Source organism: Scyliorhinus torazame, chromosome 3 (genome assembly GCF_047496885.1).
Source record: "Scyliorhinus torazame isolate Kashiwa2021f chromosome 3, sScyTor2.1, whole genome shotgun sequence".
Classification (NCBI taxonomy): domain Eukaryota; kingdom Metazoa; phylum Chordata; class Chondrichthyes; order Carcharhiniformes; family Scyliorhinidae; genus Scyliorhinus; species Scyliorhinus torazame.
This window is the reverse complement of record NC_092709.1, coordinates 106,920,395-106,941,951: the sequence shown is the minus strand read 5'-3', so window position 1 is coordinate 106,941,951 and position 21,557 is coordinate 106,920,395. Positions and strand designations below refer to the sequence as shown.

The 21,557-nt window shown below is 49.0% G+C and overlaps 1 protein-coding gene across 1 annotated transcript in view; it reads left to right on the top strand.

Moving 5' to 3' along the window:
- tmem184c (transmembrane protein 184C) overlaps window positions 1-21,557 on the top strand; it is a 72,677-nt gene that overhangs the window by 16,023 nt on the left and 35,097 nt on the right. Inside the window, exons 4-5 of the mRNA XM_072496095.1 lie at window positions 1,128-1,333; window positions 4,218-4,292. Coding sequence (XP_072352196.1) covers window positions 1,128-1,333; window positions 4,218-4,292 — 281 coding nt within the window. The remainder of the gene's footprint in view (window positions 1-1,127; window positions 1,334-4,217; window positions 4,293-21,557) is intronic.

The window sequence follows — 21,557 nt, the reverse complement described above, 5'->3', positions numbered from 1 at the left end:
TAGTCGGTTCCTTGATAATTTAGACTTAAATGTAGGAGGCATGAATAAGAAGTTAACAGATTTAAAAAATTGGCCATGCGATTGATAGGAGGAAAATTGTAGACTGGAGGAAGATGTCAGGTGTGCAGAAAAGTGATGACTGAATTCAGTCCATAGAAGAATGAGGTAATGTATTTGGGGAGGGTAAACAAGACAAGAGAGTACACAATAAATGATAGCAAATTTGAAATGTAGAGACACAAGGGAGTTCTTAGAATGAATGTCCACAGATCCTATTAGGTAGCAGGGCAGGTAGATAAGATTTAAGGTGGAATATGGGATGCTTTCCTTTAACAGCCAAGGTATAGAATATAAAAGTGCGGAAGTTATGCTGCTTAGGCCACAGCTAGAGTGCTGCATACAGTTCTGATCACTGCAGTATAGGAAAGATGTGATTCCACGAGAGAGAGTAGAGAGCAGATCTGCCCACGAGAGAGAGTAGAGAGCAGATCTGCAAGGGTGTTGCTAGGACTAGAGAATCTTAGCTATGAGGCAAAATTTGATGGAAATAGAAGAGGCCGAGAATACATTTTATTAGGTTGTATTAAATTATAAGAAACTTTGATAGTGGGTGGGAAGGATCTAGAGCGTTCAGTAACCAGAAGGCATGGATTAAATTAAGTAGCAAAATGATTGGGCGAGTGGAGAAATATTGTCACCTGCGGTGGTGGGGTTCTGCAACTCACTGCTTGAAAATGTGGTAGAGGCAGAAACCCTTATATTTAACAAATACTTGGATAAGCAATTGAAGCTATGTAACCAACCAGGAACTAAGAGTTGGAAGGTGAAATTAGGTTGGATAATCCGTAGACACAATGGGCCAAATGGCCTTCTGTGCTGTAAATTGTCTATGTTTTGAATGTATTGACATATAAGGTAGTTGGTATGTATTGCACGTTCACTATTCATGGTCGGTCAGGATAAATTCACTTGACCTTTATTGCTTTGGTTTAGTGTTTGGGGTGATATTTTTTTTAAAGTGCATATCCAAGCTTGGGATACAATAATTCTTCATCCAGATGCTGAATTGTGTAGTATGATAAAATCTAGTTACTTATTTTCACATGAACCATTTCTTTTTTTGCCAGTGGATAGCCTTGAAATATCCTCATATCGCTATATATGTCGACACATGTCGAGAGTGTTATGAAGCATATGTCATCTATAACTTCATGATTTTCCTACTGAGCTATTTGACATATCAGTACCCAAATTTGGTGATACTGCTGGAAGCTAAAGATCAACAGAAACATCTGCCACCTCTCTGCTGCTGTCCATCTTGGCATATGGGAGAGTAAGTAATAATGGTGCTTTGCTTAAATGTAGCTAATTTTCCTGCAAGAGGTGTAAACTGAAATGATTGGCTTGTATCTTTTTTGCTGTACTGTTTTGTGTTAAATTCTAATCTTGATCTGTGTAATATTTTAAAATCTATACCATGTAATGAACTAACCATTTATGTGGCGACCTTATTAACCATTTTGCACATAATACTAAAACCATGCTGCAAGTTCAAAATAAGCACTGTTCTACCGATTTAGTGCAAATGAAAGAGGCCATTCTTCCCATCTTAGCTCATTAATTTGAAAATTTCAGCAAGTACTGTACTTGGGTTTGAATCAGTTTACTGCAGATAACTTTTCCAGTCTAATCAGATCAAGAGCAGAACCAAACCCATAATCAACTTTGCAAGCTGCATGAGCTTTTAGGACACGTGAACAAAAGCTTTGTCAAAAAGGTAGGTTTTAAGGCGCATCTTAAAGGAAAAGAGAGAAAGCTAGAGAGACCGTCAAGTTTAGAGAGGAAATTCCAGAGCTTTGGCTGAAGGCATGCTGCCAATGGTGATAAAATCAGGAATGCTCGAGGTCTTGGAGGGTTTTACGGTTAGAGGAAGTTAAAAGGAAGGGAGGATTGTGGTCACGAAGAAATCTGAAAATTCTAAAATGAAGGCCTCGCTCGACTGAGAGCCACAGATCAACAAAGGGGTGATGGACAAATGGAACTTGGTGAGTATTTTTTAATTGATTGATGGGATGTGGTAGTCACGAGGTGAGTTACTCACCACAGGAGTTAGGATTAAGGCAGCCCAATTTGAATTAATTAGAAGTTTGCAGGAGGTGCAATGTGGGAGGAACATAGGAAATAAAAGCAAAAGTAAGGCATTCATCCTCTAGAGCCTGCTCCACCATATAACTAGATCATGGCTGATCTACCTCAATGCCATTTTCCTGCACTATTCCCATAGCCCTTTTTTTAAATTCATGTCTGTAAATCTATTGTCTTGAACAGGACTCAACATTGAGTTCAATAACTGACCCCTTCCCTCGCTTTTTTTTCGGTTTCCTTGGCTTGCCCTAATACAACCCCATCCCCTACCCCACGGGGCCACCTGTCCCTTGTTCAGGTTTTCTCCCACTGGGTACCTGTTCTCTAGAAAACAATCTTGTATACATTGCAGGAATTTGTCCTCCACATCAGTGTGTTAATTAGGTTTACCTAGTCTATATATGGATTGAAGTCCCCATGATTACTGTACTACGCTTGTTTCTTGATTTACACCACATCATCATATTATCACTACTAATCAATGAAACAACTCCCACCAATGTTTGCTGCCCCTTGCTGTTTCTTGACTATACCCATACTGATTCTACATCTTGATCTTCTGATCTAAGACCCTCTTTCGCCAATGCGTCGATCACATACTTTATTAACAGCGCTAACCCCAATCCTTCTCCTTTTTGCCTCTCCTTCCTAAATGTCGAATTCCTTGAATTTTTAGCTTCCAGTCTTGGTCATGCTGCAGCTGGCTCACAGCACCAGGGACAAATTCTAAATGAGTAGCTGATGGTAGTTTGATAACAACGTGGTGGCCGGTTAGATCAGTTGGCTGGATGGCTGGTTTGTGATTGCGAGCAAAGCCAACAGTGTGGGTTCAATTCCCAAACTGGCTGAGGTCATTCTGAAGGCCCTCCTCTTCAGGTGAATTTTGAATAAATATCTGGGTGGGATTCTCCGACCCCCCCGCCGGGTCGGAGAATCGCCGGGGGGCGGCGTGAATCCCGCCCCCGCCGGCTGCTAAATTCTCCGGCGCCAGAGATTTGGTGGGGGCGGGAATCGCGCCGGTCGGCGGGCTCCCCCAGGCGATTCTCCGGCCCGCGATGGGCCGAAGTCCCGTCCGTTCTATGCAGGTCCCGCCGGCGTAAATTGGAGTTGGTCCCTTACCGGCGGGACCTGGCGACGCGGGCGGGCTCCGGGGTCCTCGGGGGGGGGGGGGGGGGGGGGGGGGGATCTGGCCCCAGGGGGGTGCCCTCACGGTGGCCCGCGATCGGGGCCCACCAATCCACGGGCGGGCCTGTGCCGTGGGGGCACTCTATTCCTAAGTGCCGGCCACGTAAGCCTCCGCGAAGGTGAACCCCTGCGCATGCACGGGGATGACGTCATCAGTCGCTGACGCTCCCGCTCATGTGCGGACCTGCGCCAGCTGGAGGAGTCCCTTCGGCCCGGCTGGTGCGGCGCCAAAGACCTTCCACGTCGGCCGGCGGGGCGCAAACCACTCCACTTTGGGGCGGGCCGACACCGGAATGGTTCACGCCACTCCTTCCCGCCGGGACCCCACGCCCCGCCGGGAACGGGAGAATCCCGCCCCTTATTTCTGGATCAGAAGAAAAAGAAATAAAAAATTGTTCTACTGGAGCTTACAGCAGTAGAAAAATATATAACGGGGCAATACAATTCAAATCATATACAGCATTTTTCTGATTCACTGTTTGTAGATATACAAATTAACTTTTCTCAGTTGCCATTTTATTCTAAAGATAATGAACACAATCGACTGAGAACAATGTAAACAGTGTCACAGTCCCAGAGGACCATAGGCTATTCTTCCCTTTGTGAGGAAGCTGACTCGTGGTGATTTTTGTTCTGATCCAGAAATAAGATGTTTGTAAATTCCATAATATCTGCCTTAGTTACCGTATTTTAATTGGTTTATGCTTTACATAGAAGTGTCTTAGAAAGTAATTACAAGTTCAATTTTCAGATTTCAGATTTATTCAAAATGCTAATTAATTATGTTTCACTGTAGACTGTTGAAATTTTCAGAGTAGTAGTTTCTATGACCTTCTATTGTTCCAAATGCTCACTGATGACCTTGTGGTTTGTGTTTTCTTTGGTAGGGTGTTACTATTTAGATGCAAGCTTGGAGTTTTGCAGTATACCGTCGTCAGACCATTTACAACAATAGTTGCATTGTAAGTAATATTGTTTGAGAACAATGCATGAAAATATGTCAACCTTTGTTTTTCTTTAAACATTTTTTTAGGGGCTTCAAACACTTATTGTGCAACAATCTGTATTTTCTCCAATCTAGTACACTGTATTTGTTTGCTCATAGCATTGTCTTTTTATTGTGAATACCTAATGCATATAGATGAATACTTTGTCGAGCATCATTTTTTTGCACCATACTGACCATCTGTGAATTGCCATGACAATTCATGTTCTCTCCGATAAAGAGTCCCGTCGCACCATGCTTTCATCTTTCCATCTTTTTGGTCTGCCACGCAGTTCCAGCTGAGCTAAACACTGATTCATAGAACGTTGTTCCATTATCATGTTCTTCAGCCTTTAGTTATCTCCCCTGTTTTTCTGGCCGATTCTCCCAATGGTCTAATTTACCTTTTTTAATAACTGAATATAACTTGATCCATTGTTGTTTCTGTAACCTTTGGCTTCCAGGTTTCATCGTATCTAAAACCTCTTTCATGTTGAATCTCTCAGCACAAAAGAAGGTATATTGTACCAGTGCCAGAAAACTTTCCAGTTTCAAATATATATCCAATCCCTTTTGAAATTTACTATTGAAACTGCTTCTACCATGCATTCCAGACCATAAATCATTGTATTAAAAAAATTACCTCCCCTCCACTTTGTTTCCGATGATCTTAAATGTGTCCTTGGGGAATGGGGGGGGGCCAGGGGAAGGTAAATTAAGCTCATTGGGTTCATCCTGCCAGTGGGAAACAGTTTATTTACTCGATCTTATTTACTCAATCAAAACCCTTGATCATTTTGAACATCACTATTAAATCACCCCTTAACATTTTCTGCTTTAACGAGAACAATTACAGCGTCACTACATGAAGCCCCTTATCCCTGGTACCGGCTGAGTAAATTTCTTCTGCAGCTTTTCCGCAGCTTTTCCAAGACTATCGGACAAAGCCCTTTGCACTTCTTTCCAACGTCTTAATTTCTGATGTTTCTTTCTAAAAGTAGCTATCACATTTGAACTATAAATCTGTACATTTTGTTCTCCATTCCTCTGGAATACATTCTGCTTTGCTGATTTAAAAAAAAATCCTTTTAAACATGATTTGTCCTCCACCTTGACTGCCAGGATTATTCATTATATGTCAGCCAATCTGTGATCTTTCATATGTTATTTAATTCCATTTCCAACATTTGCAACAAATAAATATCTATCTTGGCTATAAATAGACACCCTAACTTGATTAATGACTTATTTTGTTACTAGCAGTAAAGTTAATGTGTGTTGTTAGCTAATCACTGTATTTCTTTTCCATTGACGGAAAGGTCAATAAATACTTGTACCCCCTGTTTTTAGGCACTTGAGGTGACTCTGAGATTAGTGTTTTTCATTGTCACAAAAATCTTCCAAATGCCAGTTTTTATACTACATTTTTCTTCTTCCTCGAATAGTGAACAAAAAATACCTCCTTGTGTGGTGATGGCTAATATATGTACCACTCCCTGGGCGAGATTCTCCACTCCCGCGCCGGTTGGGAGAATCGCCTGGGCCGCCAAAGTTTCCCGGGACGCCGGTCCAACGCCCACCCGCGATTCTCCCAAGCGGCGGGAACGGCCCGGTCGAGTTCCGCAGCCGGAGAATCGCCGGAGACACCCAAAATGGCGATTCTCCGGCACCCCCGCTATTCTCAGGCCCGGATGGGCCGAGCGGCCAGGCCAAAACGGCGGGTTCCCCCCGGCGCCGTCCACACCTGGTCGCTGCCGTCGGGAACAGCGCGCGAACGCTGGGGGGGGGGGGGGGGGGCGAGGGAGGATCCTGCACCGGGGGGTACCTCAAATGTGGGGTGGCCCGCGATCGTTGCCCACCGATCGTCGGGCCGTCCTCTCTGAAGGAGGACCTCCTTCCTTCCGCGGCCCCGCAAGATCCGTCCGCCATCTTCTTGCGGGGCGGACTTAGAGAGGACGGCAACCGCGCATGCGCGGATGACGCCAGTTATGCGGCGCCGGCCACGTCATCTATGCGGCGCCGCGTTTACCCGGGCGACAAGGCCTGGCGCGTGTAGATGACGCGGCCCCGATCCTAGCCCATTGTCAGGGCCTGAATCGGTCGGGATCGGGGCCGTTTCGCGCCGTTGTGAACCTCGACGGCGCGGCCACTTCGGCACAGGAGTGGAGAATCCTGCCCCTTGTTCCTCTCTTGACAGACAGTAAAACCTGCACAAGGAGGAACTTGCTATGAATAAGTTTCTGAATACAACCGAGAAATTCATATTAGACAATATGAGCACAAAGGGCGAATTAGTTTTCCAGTGGCAGTGACTGATAAATCCTTAAAATTGCTGGCAATGGCTACTACAAACCCTGCAACAAAATCCAGTAGCCAATAATTTGGGCTTGTATTCCAAAGAAAAATGAAAAAGAGTTCTAAGAGTAGTTGGAACTAAGTTGCATGGAAATTACGTATGGTTACAACAAAAGTAGTGACATTTGTTCAATTGCAAAGTATCCCATAGAACTACTAATAAATTCCAAATTTTCCGAATTGTCCACATGATAATTTCAGGCCATACACATCCCACCTTGGTCTCAAAGAGGTGAAGCCTCTCTTCTTTCTTCAGCCAGTCTAGAAACGATGGATGAGTTCTGAAACCACTCGTCCTCCAGGAGGAGTTTTTAACGTGCCAGTATGCAGATGCTATCCAAGCACAGAACAGAACAAGTTCGCCCAAACTGAACAGTAATCTGAGCACGGAACCTACTGCAGAGAACCCACAGGACACGAACACTGTAGAAATGTGGTTGATTGGGATGTTCCAGCTGCAGGCCTCACAAAAGTGAAGACATTGGACCCAGGATGGGGATTCTGCCAAACATCCACCAAGTCGAAGGACCTGATCAGGTCCCCCAACCTCCCCATCGATATTGCATGGAATGGGGCAATGGCATAGTTGCTAGCCACGGGAGTGCAATTCAAATCCCTTCAAAATGTGGGGCTAACAAGGTAGCCACCCTGCCAGAATTTGAGACTAGGTGACTCGTAGATCCCAAAAGGAAAATGCTGGAAAATCGCAGCAGGTCTGGGTTTTATCTGTAGGGATAAAAAAGAGCTTAACGTTTCGAGTCCGGGTGACCCTTTGTCAAAGGGTCCTTGCCGCTGCAGGAGCCATGTAGCTTTGTCTCCCAGAGTGGTGTGGGTTTCCTGCAGGAACCACACAACACACTTCCCCTCAAGGAGTGAGAAGATCTGAAACTTGCACTGTGCTCTCTGCTGTTGTCGATGTTGAGGCTGACTATGGTTATCTTCCTCTCAAGAGCAGAGTGATACCACTACCATCACCTTAATATGCGGAGGGAGTAGCGGGGTATGTATACCTCCACTTCCTCAGGATCCCAGCAAGGAACTTCTTCAGTCTGCACTGCTCATTCCAGTCCAAGTGAAATGAAAATGAAAATGAAAATCGCTTATTGTCACAAGTAGGCTTCAAATGAAGTTACTGTGAAAAAACCCTCGTCGCCACATTCTGGCACCTGTTTGGGGAGGCTGGTACGGGAATTGAACCCGCGCTGCTGGCCTGCCTTTAAAAGCCAGCTATTTAGCCCTGTGCTAAACCAGACCCTTTTGCTATTTTGGGCCAAGCACACAGACCGAATGAGCAGTGCCAACTCTGACCAACATTCAAGAGTCCGCTGGATTCTGTCATGGACACTGAGATTGATTTCCAGAAATTCCCGTTCCACTGGTGATGGACTCCAAATCACCCCAGTGTCCTCCACTGAGTCATTGTCTTCCGGGAAATAGGCATCCAAGTCCAAACCCTTCACTACATTGCGTGGCAGATGGCTTGGACCCACACACTGACCCTGTCTGTCCCGATTCTACCACTAGGATCTACAACAGAGGGGTCCTCTCTCGGCTCCTCTGAGGGCACTGGGCTAGAGAGTTGCCTGGCGTGTCCAGAAAGAACTGTAATCTAATAGTCAAGGCACCTGGAACAAAAGGTTGAGACAGAACGAGGGGGCCTTGCCCATTGCTGCCGTCCCCTCGTGACCCAGCGTTTGGAGATTTGCCAATGTGGTCCACGGCCAGAATGGGCAGGCACCCAAACAGCTCCAGTTGTTGCGGGGTGGATTCAATCTCTAAGAGCGCACTCGGCCATGCCTCCAGGGTGCCCGACTCGGTTGGGGGAGACCATCAGGGTGTATTGGGAACCCCCTTCCCTAATGGGGCAGAGTGGAGGGTTCCTCAAGGATGCCAACAGATCTTCCCTTTGCCCTCCTCTGCTTCAGAGGAGTGGCACCTCAGGCTCTTGTTCCAAGAAGGGTGTGTGGAAGGAGGGAGACTTCTCTTTTACAAGAGGGCTCCCCTCTTTTCCCCTCCCTGTACTCCTGCACCCAAACCTGGCCCTAGGGTGAACACTTGCTCAGTCTCAGGCGTGGTCACAGAATCGGGAGGGGTGACCATGAGCACGGGTTAGGTGCGCTCTCTCCCTGGGTGAGATTGCGATGGCTGTCAGAATTGACTCCCCTTGTGGTGTTTGGAATGGAGTGGCAGGGGAGGTGTGACAGTGCAAGCTGCAGCTTCTGGGATTACTGCAGCCTTGAAATTTTTCCTCATGCCCCACCTCCTTGTAAGCATGGCACTGGACGTCATTCGCAGTCCAGACGATGAGATAGGCAGCTTCTTCATAATACATTAAACTCCCCCACCGTGTACTCATCAGGGCAAGTGTGATTTTTAAAATCTGCCAGCAGAAGGAGTACGTGTGATGGATGATAGCCTTCCTGAGGCCGAGCAGGATTAGCGCTACCCCGACCTCACCTCCCCAGTTAATGCAGATGGGGGAGGACGAGCTCAACTGGGGGGGAAAATTAGGCTGAAGATTTGAGATTACAACCCGCTGCTCAGTGATCCACCGGCAGGAGTATCCTGCCACCATGTATCCTTTGAGGGCCAGGTGCACCACTTGCTCAAACCTCAGGAAAAACACGTCGTTGCCATTCATCTTTGAGTCTGGAAAAATGGCTTTATGTTGGGACGGGTGTAACACTTCACTCCATGTTTTCTAATAATGAGAATAAATGGTAATGAGGTTGCAGCAGCAACAGGGGCTGACGAAGCAGCTGCTTCCACATAGGTCTTGGGTAGACCCTGTCACTGGTGAAGGTGGTGCCCCCATTCGGGAGTATGAGCTACACATACCCAAGTCTTCCAGTTGTAATGGTGTAATGGACAGGGGGACAAAGATGTAAAGATGAGTTGTCATCCCAAATGTATACATATAAAAGTGCAAAGACAGAATCAGACAGACAGACAGACAGGCAGACAAGAGGGAGGGCGAAAGAGCACACCGAGTGGTGGATGCCACTGGGTTGGCGGAGGGAGCTTTTGCTGGATGAAGTCTTACTTTGGTTTTCCTGCAGGGGGAGGAGGATGTCTTCACCTAGGCAGCTGGCACTGCTCAGGCAGTCATTGAAACGGGATTTTGACAAGAAGGTAAATTGATTCTTTACTGGGCATATCCAGTATTTAAACAAGGAGGGGGGCTCTTTAATTGAGCTGAAATTAATGGTTCAGTCACAAGCCCTCGCACACAACCCTCTACTTGAAGTCTTGTGGTTTCTGCTGCCCTCTCCCTGCCAAACAGCTCACAGCACCTCAAATTTCCAAAGGCATCCACCGCAACATTTCTTTTCAGAAAAATGCCTTTAGTAGTGTTGCAGTCTTCCCCATGGTGGTCTTGTCTGCTCTCTCTCTTTCTTGCCACTGATTCCAAGGCCATTAGCCCTCAGGCTCCAGACCTTGTAGTAGTAACTGCAACAGTACTTGGCTCGAGACAGAGGGCCTCCAAGTGGAATTGATTAAACAGATTTGTTGAATAGATTGATTGTAGAGAGAGTTGCAGACCAGAAATTCCCAAATGTTCTCCTTCTTGAAGTCTACAAAATTCAACCTCCTGAGTACAGAAACTATTTATCTCCTCGCTGTGAGGGAGTGTTGATTCACTGAGTTCAGGGTCAACGCTCTTCACTCACACCCAGTGTCCCATCTATTGCCTATTTATACTCTTGATGAATTAAACAAAAGATCAAAAATGAAAGGAGTGGACAGCCCCTGGTGGCACACTAACAAACAAAAAAATCAAAACTTCAAAGGAAACTAACAAAATCAAAATATCATCCCAAACCCCGCAGGGCCCACCAATCACGGAGGGATCCCCTAATTTATTTATATTAAGGGGCAATTTAACGTAGCCAATCCACCTACCCTGCACATCTTTAGGTAGTGGGGGTGAAACCCATGCAGACATGGGGAGAATGTGCAAACTCCACACAGGCAGTGACCCGGGCCGGGATCGAACCCGTGTCCTCGGTGCCGTGAGGCAGCAGTGCTAACAACTGTGCCTCAGTGCTACCTTCAAGGATGCCCTATTTAGATGTGTTCAAATACCCATCACCTGTTTCCCGTAACAATGTAATTGACATTAACAAACCGTAACAATGTATTTGATGAGGCATCTACAGATTCTCTTCATTTAAACTTTTGAAAACACAATCTTTCAAATTAGTCAGAAAGAAATAAAATGATATTTTTTAATTTCTCTCTCACACTATAATACAACCAAACATTAATAGATCCCATAATCCCCCTTCTTTAAACAAAAGGCCTTTTCTTCTTTACCAGATATAAATAATTACAAAACAATTAAAGAAAATATAGATCTTCCATATTCTCCTTGTAACATAGATACATAGAAGGTAGGAGCAGGAGGAACCCTTTTGGCCCTTCGAGCCTGCTCCCCCATTTATTTATTTTTATAAATTTAGAATACCCAATTTTCTTTTTTTCCAATTAAGGGGCAATTTAGCGTGGCCAATCCACCTAACCTGCACATCTTTGGGTTGTGGGGTGAAACCGACGCAGACATGGGGAGAATGTGCAAACTCCACACGGACTGTGACCCAGAGCCGGGATTCGAACCCAAATCCTCAGCGTCGCAGTCCCAGTGCTATCCACTGTGCCACATGCCGCCCTGCTCCCCCATTTATCACAATCATGAATGATCATTCAACTCAATAGCCTAATCCTGCTTTGTCCCCATAACCTTTTGATCCCATTCGCCCCGAGTGCTATATCTAGCCACCTCTTGAACATATTCAGTGTTTTAGCATCAACTACTTCTTGTGGTTTCAGCATCAACTGCTTCTTGGGGTAATGAATTCCACAGACTCACGACTCTTTAGGTGAAGAAATGTCTCCTCATCCCCTCATGTCTCCTAAATCCTCAGACTGTGACCCCTGGTTCTGGACATGCCCACCTCTACCCTGTCTAGTCCTGTTAGAATTTTTTATGAAATCCTCTCTCATTCTTCTGAACTCCAGCGAAAACAATCCTAATCTAGTCAATGTCTCCTCATATGACAGTCCCACCATCCCTGGAATCAGTCTGGTAAACCTTCCCTCGAGAGCAAGAACATCCTTCCACAGAAAAGGAGACCAAAACTGCACACACTATTCCAGGTGTGGCCTCACCAAGGCCCTGTATAATTGCAACAACACATCCGTACTCCTGTAATTGAAACCTCTCTCAATGAAGGTCAATATAACATTAGCCTTCTTTACCGCCTGCTGCAGCTGCATGCTTACCTTCAGCGAATGGTGCACAAGGACAACCAGGTCCCGCTGCACACTCCCCTCTCCCAATTTACAACCGTTCAGGTAGTAATCTGCCTCCTGTTTTTGCTTCCAAAGTGAATAACCTCACACTTATCAAATTATACTGCATCTGCCATTGGTTTGCCCACTCGCCCAACCTGTCTAGATCATGCTGTAGGATCTCTGAATCCTTGTCACAGTTTGCCCTCCCACCCAACTTGTTATCATCTGCAAACTTTGTGATGTTATATTTTGTTCCCTCATCCAAATCATTAATATACATTATTTTTTTTTTTAAAATTTAGTGTACCCAATTCATTTTTTTCCAATTAAGGGGCAATTTAGCGTGTTCAATCCAACTACCTTGCTCATCTTCGAGTTGTGGGGGCAAAATCCATGCAAACACAGGGAGAATGTGCAAATTCCATACGGACAGTGACCCAGAGCCGGGATCGAACCTGGGACCTCGGCGCCGTGATGCAACAGGGCTAACCCACTGCGACACTGTGCTGCCTCATTAATATATATTATGAATAGCTGAGGTCCCAGCACCGATCCCTGTGGCTCCCCACTGGTTACTGCCTGCCAATTTGAAAGGACCCATTAATTCCTACTCTTTGTTTTCTCTCTGCCTACCAGTTTTCTATGCACCTCAATACACTTCCCCCAAACCCATGCGCTTTAATCTTGCAGAATAGTCTCTTATGCGGGACTTTGTCAGACGCCTTTTGAAAGTCCAAATATACCACATCAACTGGTTCCCCCTTGTCAACTGTACTAGTTTTTAAAAATATATATTTTTATTCTCCTTTTTCACACTTTCTCCGAAATTTACACCCACCAACAATAAACAATAATCAGTAACAAATATGTCAATTCCCATATCAATAACAACAATCCCATCCTCCCACCAAACCCCAAATATTAGCCCGCATGTTCACATAAACAAGTGACAAAAAGGAATCAGGAATCACCCATAGTCACCATTGACACACACAGTTCCCCTCCCCCCAACCACCCCCCCAATTCATGTTCGATGTTATCCAGTTCCTGAAAGTGCATAACGAAAAATGCCCACAAATTGTAGGACCCCTCCAGCCTTCCCCTCAGTTAAAGAGTCAAGAATTCCAACAGATGCCCCTGCCACGCCAGGGCACAGGGTGGAGAGGTTGGTCTCCAACCCATCAGGATCTGCCTTCGGTCGATCAACGAGGCGAAGGCTACAACATCTGCCTTTGCACCCGTTTCCAACCCCGGCTGGTCCGACACCCCGAATATGGCCTCCATAAGTGCACCACTTTAGAGATTACCCTAAAAACCTCCTTCCAGTAATCCTCCATCTTTGGACAGGATAAAAACATGAACATGATTAGCCGCCGCCGCCCCCCCCCCCCCCCCCCCCCCCCCCGCAACATTCACACACATCTTCCACTCCTTCAAAGAATCGGCTCATCCTCGCCCTCATGAGGTGTGCTCTGTATACCACCTTCAGCTGTATCAGCCCCAACCTCGCACACGAGGCGTTCACTTTCCAGAGCTCCTCCCCCCAGAACCCCATCTACATATCCTCTCCCAACTCTTCCTCCCACTTTGCTTTGATCCCTTCCAGTAGTGCCTTCTCCTCTTCCATAATAGCTCCGTAAACTGTCGACACTACCCCCATCTCCAGCCCCCCTGTCGTTAGCACCTCCTCCAGCAATGTGGAGGCCGGCTCCACCGGGAAGCTCTGTATCTCCTTTCTGGCAAAATCCCGAACCTGCATGTATCTAAACGTTTCCCCCTGCTCCAGCCCATACTTCGCTTCCAGTTCCTTCAATCCTGCAAACCGACCCCTAAGAAACAAAACTTTTAGTGTCTTAATCCCCTTCTCCTCCCATTTCTGAAAATTTCCATCCCATCGCCCTGGCTCAAATCTGAGGTTCCCTGAATCAGCATTTCCCTTGACCCTGCCCCCAACCCAAAGTGTTGTCGAAACTGCCTCCAAATTCTCAATGAAGCTATTATTACCGGACTCCCTGAGTATTTCCCCGGAGCCATCGGGAGCGGCGCTGTTGCTAGTGCCCTCCATCCCGACCCCCTGCACAAACTCTTCTCCATTCTGACCCACTGGGAATCAACCCCTCTGACCCAGCTCTGCACCTTCTCCACATTAGCCACCCAGTAATAATACATCAGGTTCGGAAGACCCAAACCCCCTGCCTGCCTTCCTCTCTGTAGTAGCACCTTTCTAACTATGGCCACCTTCCCTCCCCATATGAAAAAAGTAATCATTCCTTCAATCTCTCAGAAAAATGGCTTTAGCAGGAAAATCGGCAGGCATTGGAAAATAAACAGAAATCACGGCAACACGTTCATTTTAACTGCCTGTATCCGACCCGCCAATGACAGAGGGAGATCATCCCATCTTGCCAGATCAGCTTTCACTCTCCCACCAAACTAGAAATGTTGTACCAGCAGAGCCCGGGCAACCTGCACCCCCAAGTATCTAAAGTGAGCCCCTGCCCTACGGAATGGCAGCCCCCCCCCCCCACCCCACCCACCCACTGCCCCCACCCCCGGCCGAGACACCACTAAATACTCACTCCTGTTTAGATTTAGTTTGTACCCCGAGAAAGACCCAAACACTCTAAGCAGCTCCAATATTCCCCCTATCGACACACTCGGTTCCGACACATATAATAACAAGTCATCGGCAAGTAAGGACACCCTGTGCTCTATCCCACCCCGCACTATTCCTTTCCATACCTCCGAACTTCTTAATGCGATGGCCAATGGCTCAATCGTGAGTGCAAACAGCAGGGGCGACATAGACATCCCTGCCTAGTCCCACGGTGGAGAGAAAGGTATCTCGAGCTGATGTTATTTGCGCGGACACTCGTCCTCGGCTCCTTATATAGTAGCTTTTCCCAGTCCACAAATCTTGGTCCAATCCCAAACTGCTCCAGAACTGCCATCAAGTACCCCCATTCTACCTGGTCAAACACCTTCTCAGCGTCTAATGCCACAACCACCTCTGTTTCCTTCCCCTCCGCTGGTGCCATAACCACGTTCCATACCGTCTAACGTTTGAAAAGAGCTGCCTCCCTCTCACAAATCCCGTCTGATCTTCACCTATCACCTTCGGGAGGCACTCCTCCAGCCTACCCGCCAGTACCTTCGCCAATACTTTTGCGTCCACGTTTAAAAGTGATATGGGCCTATACGACCCACACTCCGTCGGGTCCTTATCTTTTTTAAGCAACAGGGAAATCGATGCCTGCCCCAAAGTTTGTGGCATCACCCCCTTCCCTATCGCCTCTTCAAACATCCCCACCATCAGGGGTGCCAGCTTATCCTTGAATTTTTTATAATATCCCACCGGAAACCCACCTGGCACTGCCACCTTCCCCGACTGCATCCTCCCAATCGCATCTTTTATCTCCTGCTCCATTATTGCTCCTTCTAATGTAGCCCTGTCCCCTTCCCCTAACCTCGGGTACTCCAACCCATCTAGAAATTCCTGCATCTCCCGGCCTACCCCAGGGGCTCTGACCTGTACAACCTCTCAGCGAATTCCTCAAAGACCTTGTTAATCAGATCAGGAGCCACCACCAACCTCACTGCCCTGTCCCTCACCTGAACAATTTCCCATATCGCTGCCTCCCTCCAAAGATTATCTCTATGCTCATAAACTGCACCCCTTGCTCGTCTCAGTTGGCGCACCGCCTTCCTGGTAGATAGTCGGTCAAAGCTCGCCTGTAGTTCCTTCCTCTTTTCCAACTTTGCTGGATCCCCATCTTCTGCATAACTCCTATCTACCTCCAACATCTCACCTATTACCCTCTGCCGCTCCAACTTCTCCTCTTTGTCCACCCTGGCCTTAAACAAGATCACCTCACCCTTCACCACCGTCTTTAGAGCTTCCCAGACAACTGTCTTTGACACCTCACCCGTACAGTTGAAACCTACATATTCCTCAATTACCTTTTCAATTTTGTCACAGAACACTTGGCCCCCCAAAAGTCCCACATCTAATTTCAACCCCGGCCTCTGCGCTACCCCCTTCTCCAGCACCATATCCACCCAATGCGGAGCATGATCTGACACTGCAATTGCCGAGTATTCTGACCCCTTAACCCCAGCCAGCAAAGCCTTCCCCACCACGGAAAAGTCGATCCGCGAGTGTAACTGTTCTAGTTACATCTTTAGACAATTCCAACAGCTTTGTAACACAAGGCATCCCTTTCCAGCACAACAGTCTGACAATTCGTGATATGCATACACGTATTTTATTTTGGAAATTCCTCTTCCTTCCAACATTTCCTTTATGCTAGCAAGGTGAATCCTCAGCCTTTTTTCAGTGGCACACTTTGTCAAATAAACATTCTCCCTAAGAGAATGTTACCAAGAGAATGGTTACCACGTAGCATTCTGTGGACACATTTTTTTCACATTGTCCCTTATATAGGATTTGCTTCTAATTCCTCCAATTAGACAAGTCAAAATTGCTCGAAAGTCAAAAAGGAATTAAACCAGACTGACCACCTAAGCACCTCAAATGACAACGGCAAACTCAGCCCTGTCGACCCGACACAGTCCTCTGTAGTAACATCTAGGCGCTTGTACCAATATTGGGAGCACTGTCTCATAGACTAGTCAAGCAATAGTCCAACACAATCATACTCACAGAATCATACCGTACACATAATATTCTAGACACCCCCATCACTATCCCTGGGTATGACCTGCCCCACCGCAGGCTAGACAAGTGGAGGTAGTGGCACAGTGGTATGCAGCGGGAAGGAGTTGTCCTTAACATCAACTCCAGGCCATGACCTCTCATGGCACTAAGTCAAACATGGGCAAGGAAGCTTCCTGCTGATTAACATGTACCCCACCCCCTCAGCTGATGAGTCAGTACGCCTTGTTGAATACCACTGAGGGCAGCAAGGGCACAGAATGTAATCTGGGTGGGGGACTTCAATATTCATTACCAAGAGTGGCTCGGTAGCACCATTACTGACCGGGCTGGCCGAGCCCTAAAGGACAGCACCAAGACTTGGTCCTTGGCAGGTGGTGAGGGAACCAACAAGAGGAAAAACATATTTGACTTCATCCTCACTGATCTGCCTGTCACAGATCACGCTGTCTATGACCGTATCAGTAGGAGTTACCGCTACACAATCTTTGTGGAGACCAAGTCCCATCTTCACATTGAGGATACCATCCATCGTTGTTGTGTGGTACTATCACTGTGCTGAATGAGGGAGATTTAGATCTGGCAGCTCGAGATTGGGCAACCATGAGGCGCTATGGGTTATCAGCAGCAGTGAATTGTACTCAACCATAATCTATAACCTCATAGAAACACAGAAAATAAGAGCAGGAGGAGGCCATTCGGCCTTTTGAGCCTGCTCCGCCATTCATTATAATCATGGCTGATCATCCAACTGTAGCGCACAATGACTTACGAGAGAGACGAATAGAGATGAAGTCGATGAGGCTTTATTAAGCGTGACTTGTTCCCAGCAGTTCAGCAACAGACTGGAGCTGCGGGGAGAAGCCCAGGTTCTTATACTCCGCCTTCAGGGCGGGGCTAGAGATCAACAGCCAACCAGGACCCGGGATCTGTCAGCCAATAGCATCACGGCTGCACAGTCCCACATGACTCCTAATGCATACTACCACATTCACCCCTTGTTAAAAATGAACCCGGTGGGGTGGTGCTTCGCATGGTGGTAGGGGTTTACAAGGCTGGTCCTGGGAGGAGAAAATTTTTGGCATGTCCTTTCAATGCTCTACACTTTGCCCTACATTGGGCTATGTACAGGGTTTGTGAACTATTTACAATATTCGTTAGAGGAAAAAGAACATTCTCGTTAAAGTCCACAACATTCTTGTGTTACACCGATGCCACGAGTCGAGCGGGCGGTCTGGTCTTCCTTGTTGATCGCCTCAGCCCCGGTGGTGGTGCAGGTGCTTGTTCCCGCGTTGTCGTCTCCGGGAGCTTTTCGGTGTCTGCTTCTGTTTCACTCCTGGTCGGACATGGGAGGAGGACCGATCCTCCCGGGAAGGGGGCGGTCGCGGGGTGCGCCGGTGGCAGGGAGGGGGTGATCGGTGTCGGGGGGGGGTGTGCGTGTTGCCGGCGGGCGCCAGGTCTCGCAGGGAGACCGTGTCCTGTCAGCCGTCGGGGTACGCCACGTAGGCGTACTGCGGGTTCACGTGGAGGAGATGAACCCTCTCGACCAACGGGTCCGACTTGTGCGCCCGCACATGTTTCCGGAGCAGGATGGGTCCTGGGGCCGCCAGCCAGGTCGGCAGCGACGTTCCGGAGGAGGACTTCCTGGGGAAGACAAGGAGGCACTCATGAGGCGTTTGGTTAGTGGTGGTACACAGCAGCGACCGGATGAAGTGGAGAGCGTCCGGGAGGACCTCCTGCCACCGTGAAACAGGGAGATCCCTGGACCGTAGGGCCAGTAGGACGGTCTTCCAGACCGTGCCATTCTCCCTCTCTACTTGCCCGTTCCCCCGGGGATTGTAGCTGGTCGTCCTGCTCGAGGCTATGCCCTTGCTGAGCAGGAACTGGCGCAGCTCGTCACTCATAAAGGAGGACCCCCTGTCGCTATGGATATATGCGGGGCAACCGAACAGTGTGAATATAGTGCTAAGGGCTTTAATAACTGGCCGCTGTCATGTCGGGGCAGGGGATGGCGAAAGGGAAACTGGAGTACTCGTCCACCACGTTCAGGAAGTATGTGTTGCGATCGGTGGAGGGGAGGGGCCCTTTGAAATCCAGACTGAGGCGTTCAAAGGGGCGGGAAGCCTTGATCAGGTGCGCTCTATCTGGCCTGAAAAAATGCGGTTTGCACTCAGCGCAGATGTGGCAGTTCTTGGTGACAGTACGGACCTCCTCCACGGAGTAGGGGAGGTTGCGGGACTTTATAAAATGGCAGAACCGAGTGACCCCCGGGTGGCAGAGGTCCTCGTGGAGGGTTTGGAGACGGTCTATTTGTGCGTTGGCACATGTGCCGCGGGATAGGGCATCGGACGGCTCGTTCAGCTTTCCGGGACGGTACAAGATCTCGTAGTTGAAGGTGGAGAGCTCGATCCTCCACCTTAAGATCTTGTCATTTTTAATTTTGCCCCGCTGTGCATTATCGAACATGAAAGCTACCGACCGTTGGTCAGTGAGGAGAGTGAATCTCCTGCCGGCCAGGTAATGCCTCCAATGTCGCACAGCTTCCACTATGGCTTGGGCTTCCTTTTCCACTGAAGAGTGGCGGATTTCTGAGGCGTGGAGGGTTCGGGAGAAGAAGGCCACGGGTCTGCCCGCTTGGTTAAGGGTGGCCCCTAGAGCTACATCGGAGGCGTCGCTCTCGACCTGGAAGGGGAGGGACTCGTCGATGGCGCGCATCGTGGCCTTTGCGATATCCGCTTTGATGCGGCTGAAGGCCTGGCGAGCCTCTGTCGACGGGGGGAAGGTAGTAGTCTGTATTAGTGGGCGGGCCTTGTCTGCATACTGGGGGACCCACTGGGCGTAATATGAAAAAAAACCCAGGCATCGTTTCAGGGCTTTGGGGCTTTGGAGCAGTGGGGGAGGGGGAATTCCATAAGGGGGCACATGCGTTCGGGGTCGGGGCCTATTATCCCATTGCGCACTACGTATCCCAGGATGGCCAACCGGTTTGTGCTAAACACGCACTTGTCCTCGTTGTATGTGAGGTTCAAGGCGTTTGCGGTCTGGAGGAATTTTTGGAGGTTGGCGTCGTGGTCCTGCTGATCGTGGCCGCAGATGGTTACGTTGTCGAGATACGGGAACGTGGCCTGTAACCAGTGTTGATCAACCATTCGGTCCATCTCCCGTTGGAAGACCGAGACCCCGTTTGTGACGCCAAATGGGACCCTTAGGAAGTGATATAGTCGCCCATCTGCCTCGAAGGCTGTGTACCTGCGGTCACTTGGGCGGATGGAGAGCTGGTGATAGGCGGACTTGAGGTCCACGGTGGAGAAGACCTTATATTGGGCAATCCGATTTACCATGTCGGATATGCGGGGGAGAGGGTACGCATCTAGCTGTGTGTACCTGTTGATGGTCTGGCTATAGTCTATGACCATCCTTTGCTTCTCCCTGGTCTTTACTACTACCACCTGTGCTCTCCAGGGACTATTGCTGGCCTGGATTATACCTTCCTTCAGCAACCGCTGGACTTCGGACTGGATAAATGTCCGATCCTGGGCGCTGTACCGTCTGCTCCTAGTGGCGACGGGTTTGCAATCCGGGGTGAGGTTTGCAAACAAGGATGGTGGTTCAACTTTGAGGGTTGCGAGGCCGCAGATAGTGAGTGGGGGTATTGGGCCGCCGAATTGAAACGTTAGGCTCTGCAAATTGCACTGGAAATCTTATCCCAGTAATGTGGGTGCGCAGAGTTGGGGAAGGACGTAGAGCCTGTAGTTTTTAAACTCCCTTCCTTGCACCGTTAGGGTCACTATGCAGAACCCTTTGATCTCTACGGAGTGGGATCCTGCAGCTAGGGAAATCTTTTGCGTACTGGGACGGATGGTCAAAAAACAGCGTCTTACCGTGTCGGGGTGGATGAAGCCTTCGGTGCTCCCGGAGTCGATCAGGCAAGGTGTCTCGTGTCCGTTGATCAGCACCGTTGTTGTCGTCGTCTGGAGCGTCCGGGGCCGTGCTTGAACCAGCGTCACCGAGGCCAGATGTGGTCGTGGTGTCTCAGCGTCTTCTTCGGACCCCGTGGAGCCGTCGATGCTGGGGTCCTTTGTTGTCATCTAAGATGGCGGCATCCATGAATCGCACGCGGCCGGGGGTGGACAAGATGGCCGCCCCCACGGATCACACGTGGTCGGGGTGGACAAAATGGCCACCCCCATGCATCGCACACGGCTGGGGGGTCACAAGATGGCGGCGCCCATCCTCCCCTCGTGGTGGCCGGGACCCAAAATGGCGGCGCCCGCGGGTCGCACATGGGGCGCTGGGGGGGTTGGGGAGCGTATGGGATGCGCTGGACTCTTTCTTCTCCGGGGACAGCGGCGACCCCCCGGGACCGGCACACAGCCGCGAAATGGCCCTTTTTCCCGCAGCTCTTGCAAGTTGCTGCGCGGGCCGGGCAGCGCTGCCGGGGGTGTTTCGCCTGCCCGCAGAAATAGCAGCGGGCCCCCCCGGGATGGTCTGGCGTCTTAACCGCGCAAGCCTGTGAGGGAGGGGGGGGAAAGGGGGTTTGTCGCGACGGGGGTCCACTGAGCCCAAGGGGCTGTCGCGCGGTCGGGGCCGTAGGCGCGGGCGTTTTGCGAGGCCACATCTAGGGAAGCTGCAATGGCCCGTGCCTCAGAGTCCTAGTGACTCTTTTTCTAAGTCTTTGGCGGATTTGGGGAGAGTTCATACCTGCCACAAACGCATCGCGAATTAACATGTCCGTGTGTTCCGTCGCGTTTACCGGCGGGCAGCCGCAGCTCCGTCCCAAAATTAGCAGCGCGGCGTAGAACTCCTCTAGCGATTCTCCGGGACTTTGCTGTCTCGTTGCGAGTTGGTAGCGTGCGTAGACCTGGTTCACCGGGCGAGCGTAGACGCTCTTTAGTGCTGCGAGCGCCGTCGGGAAAT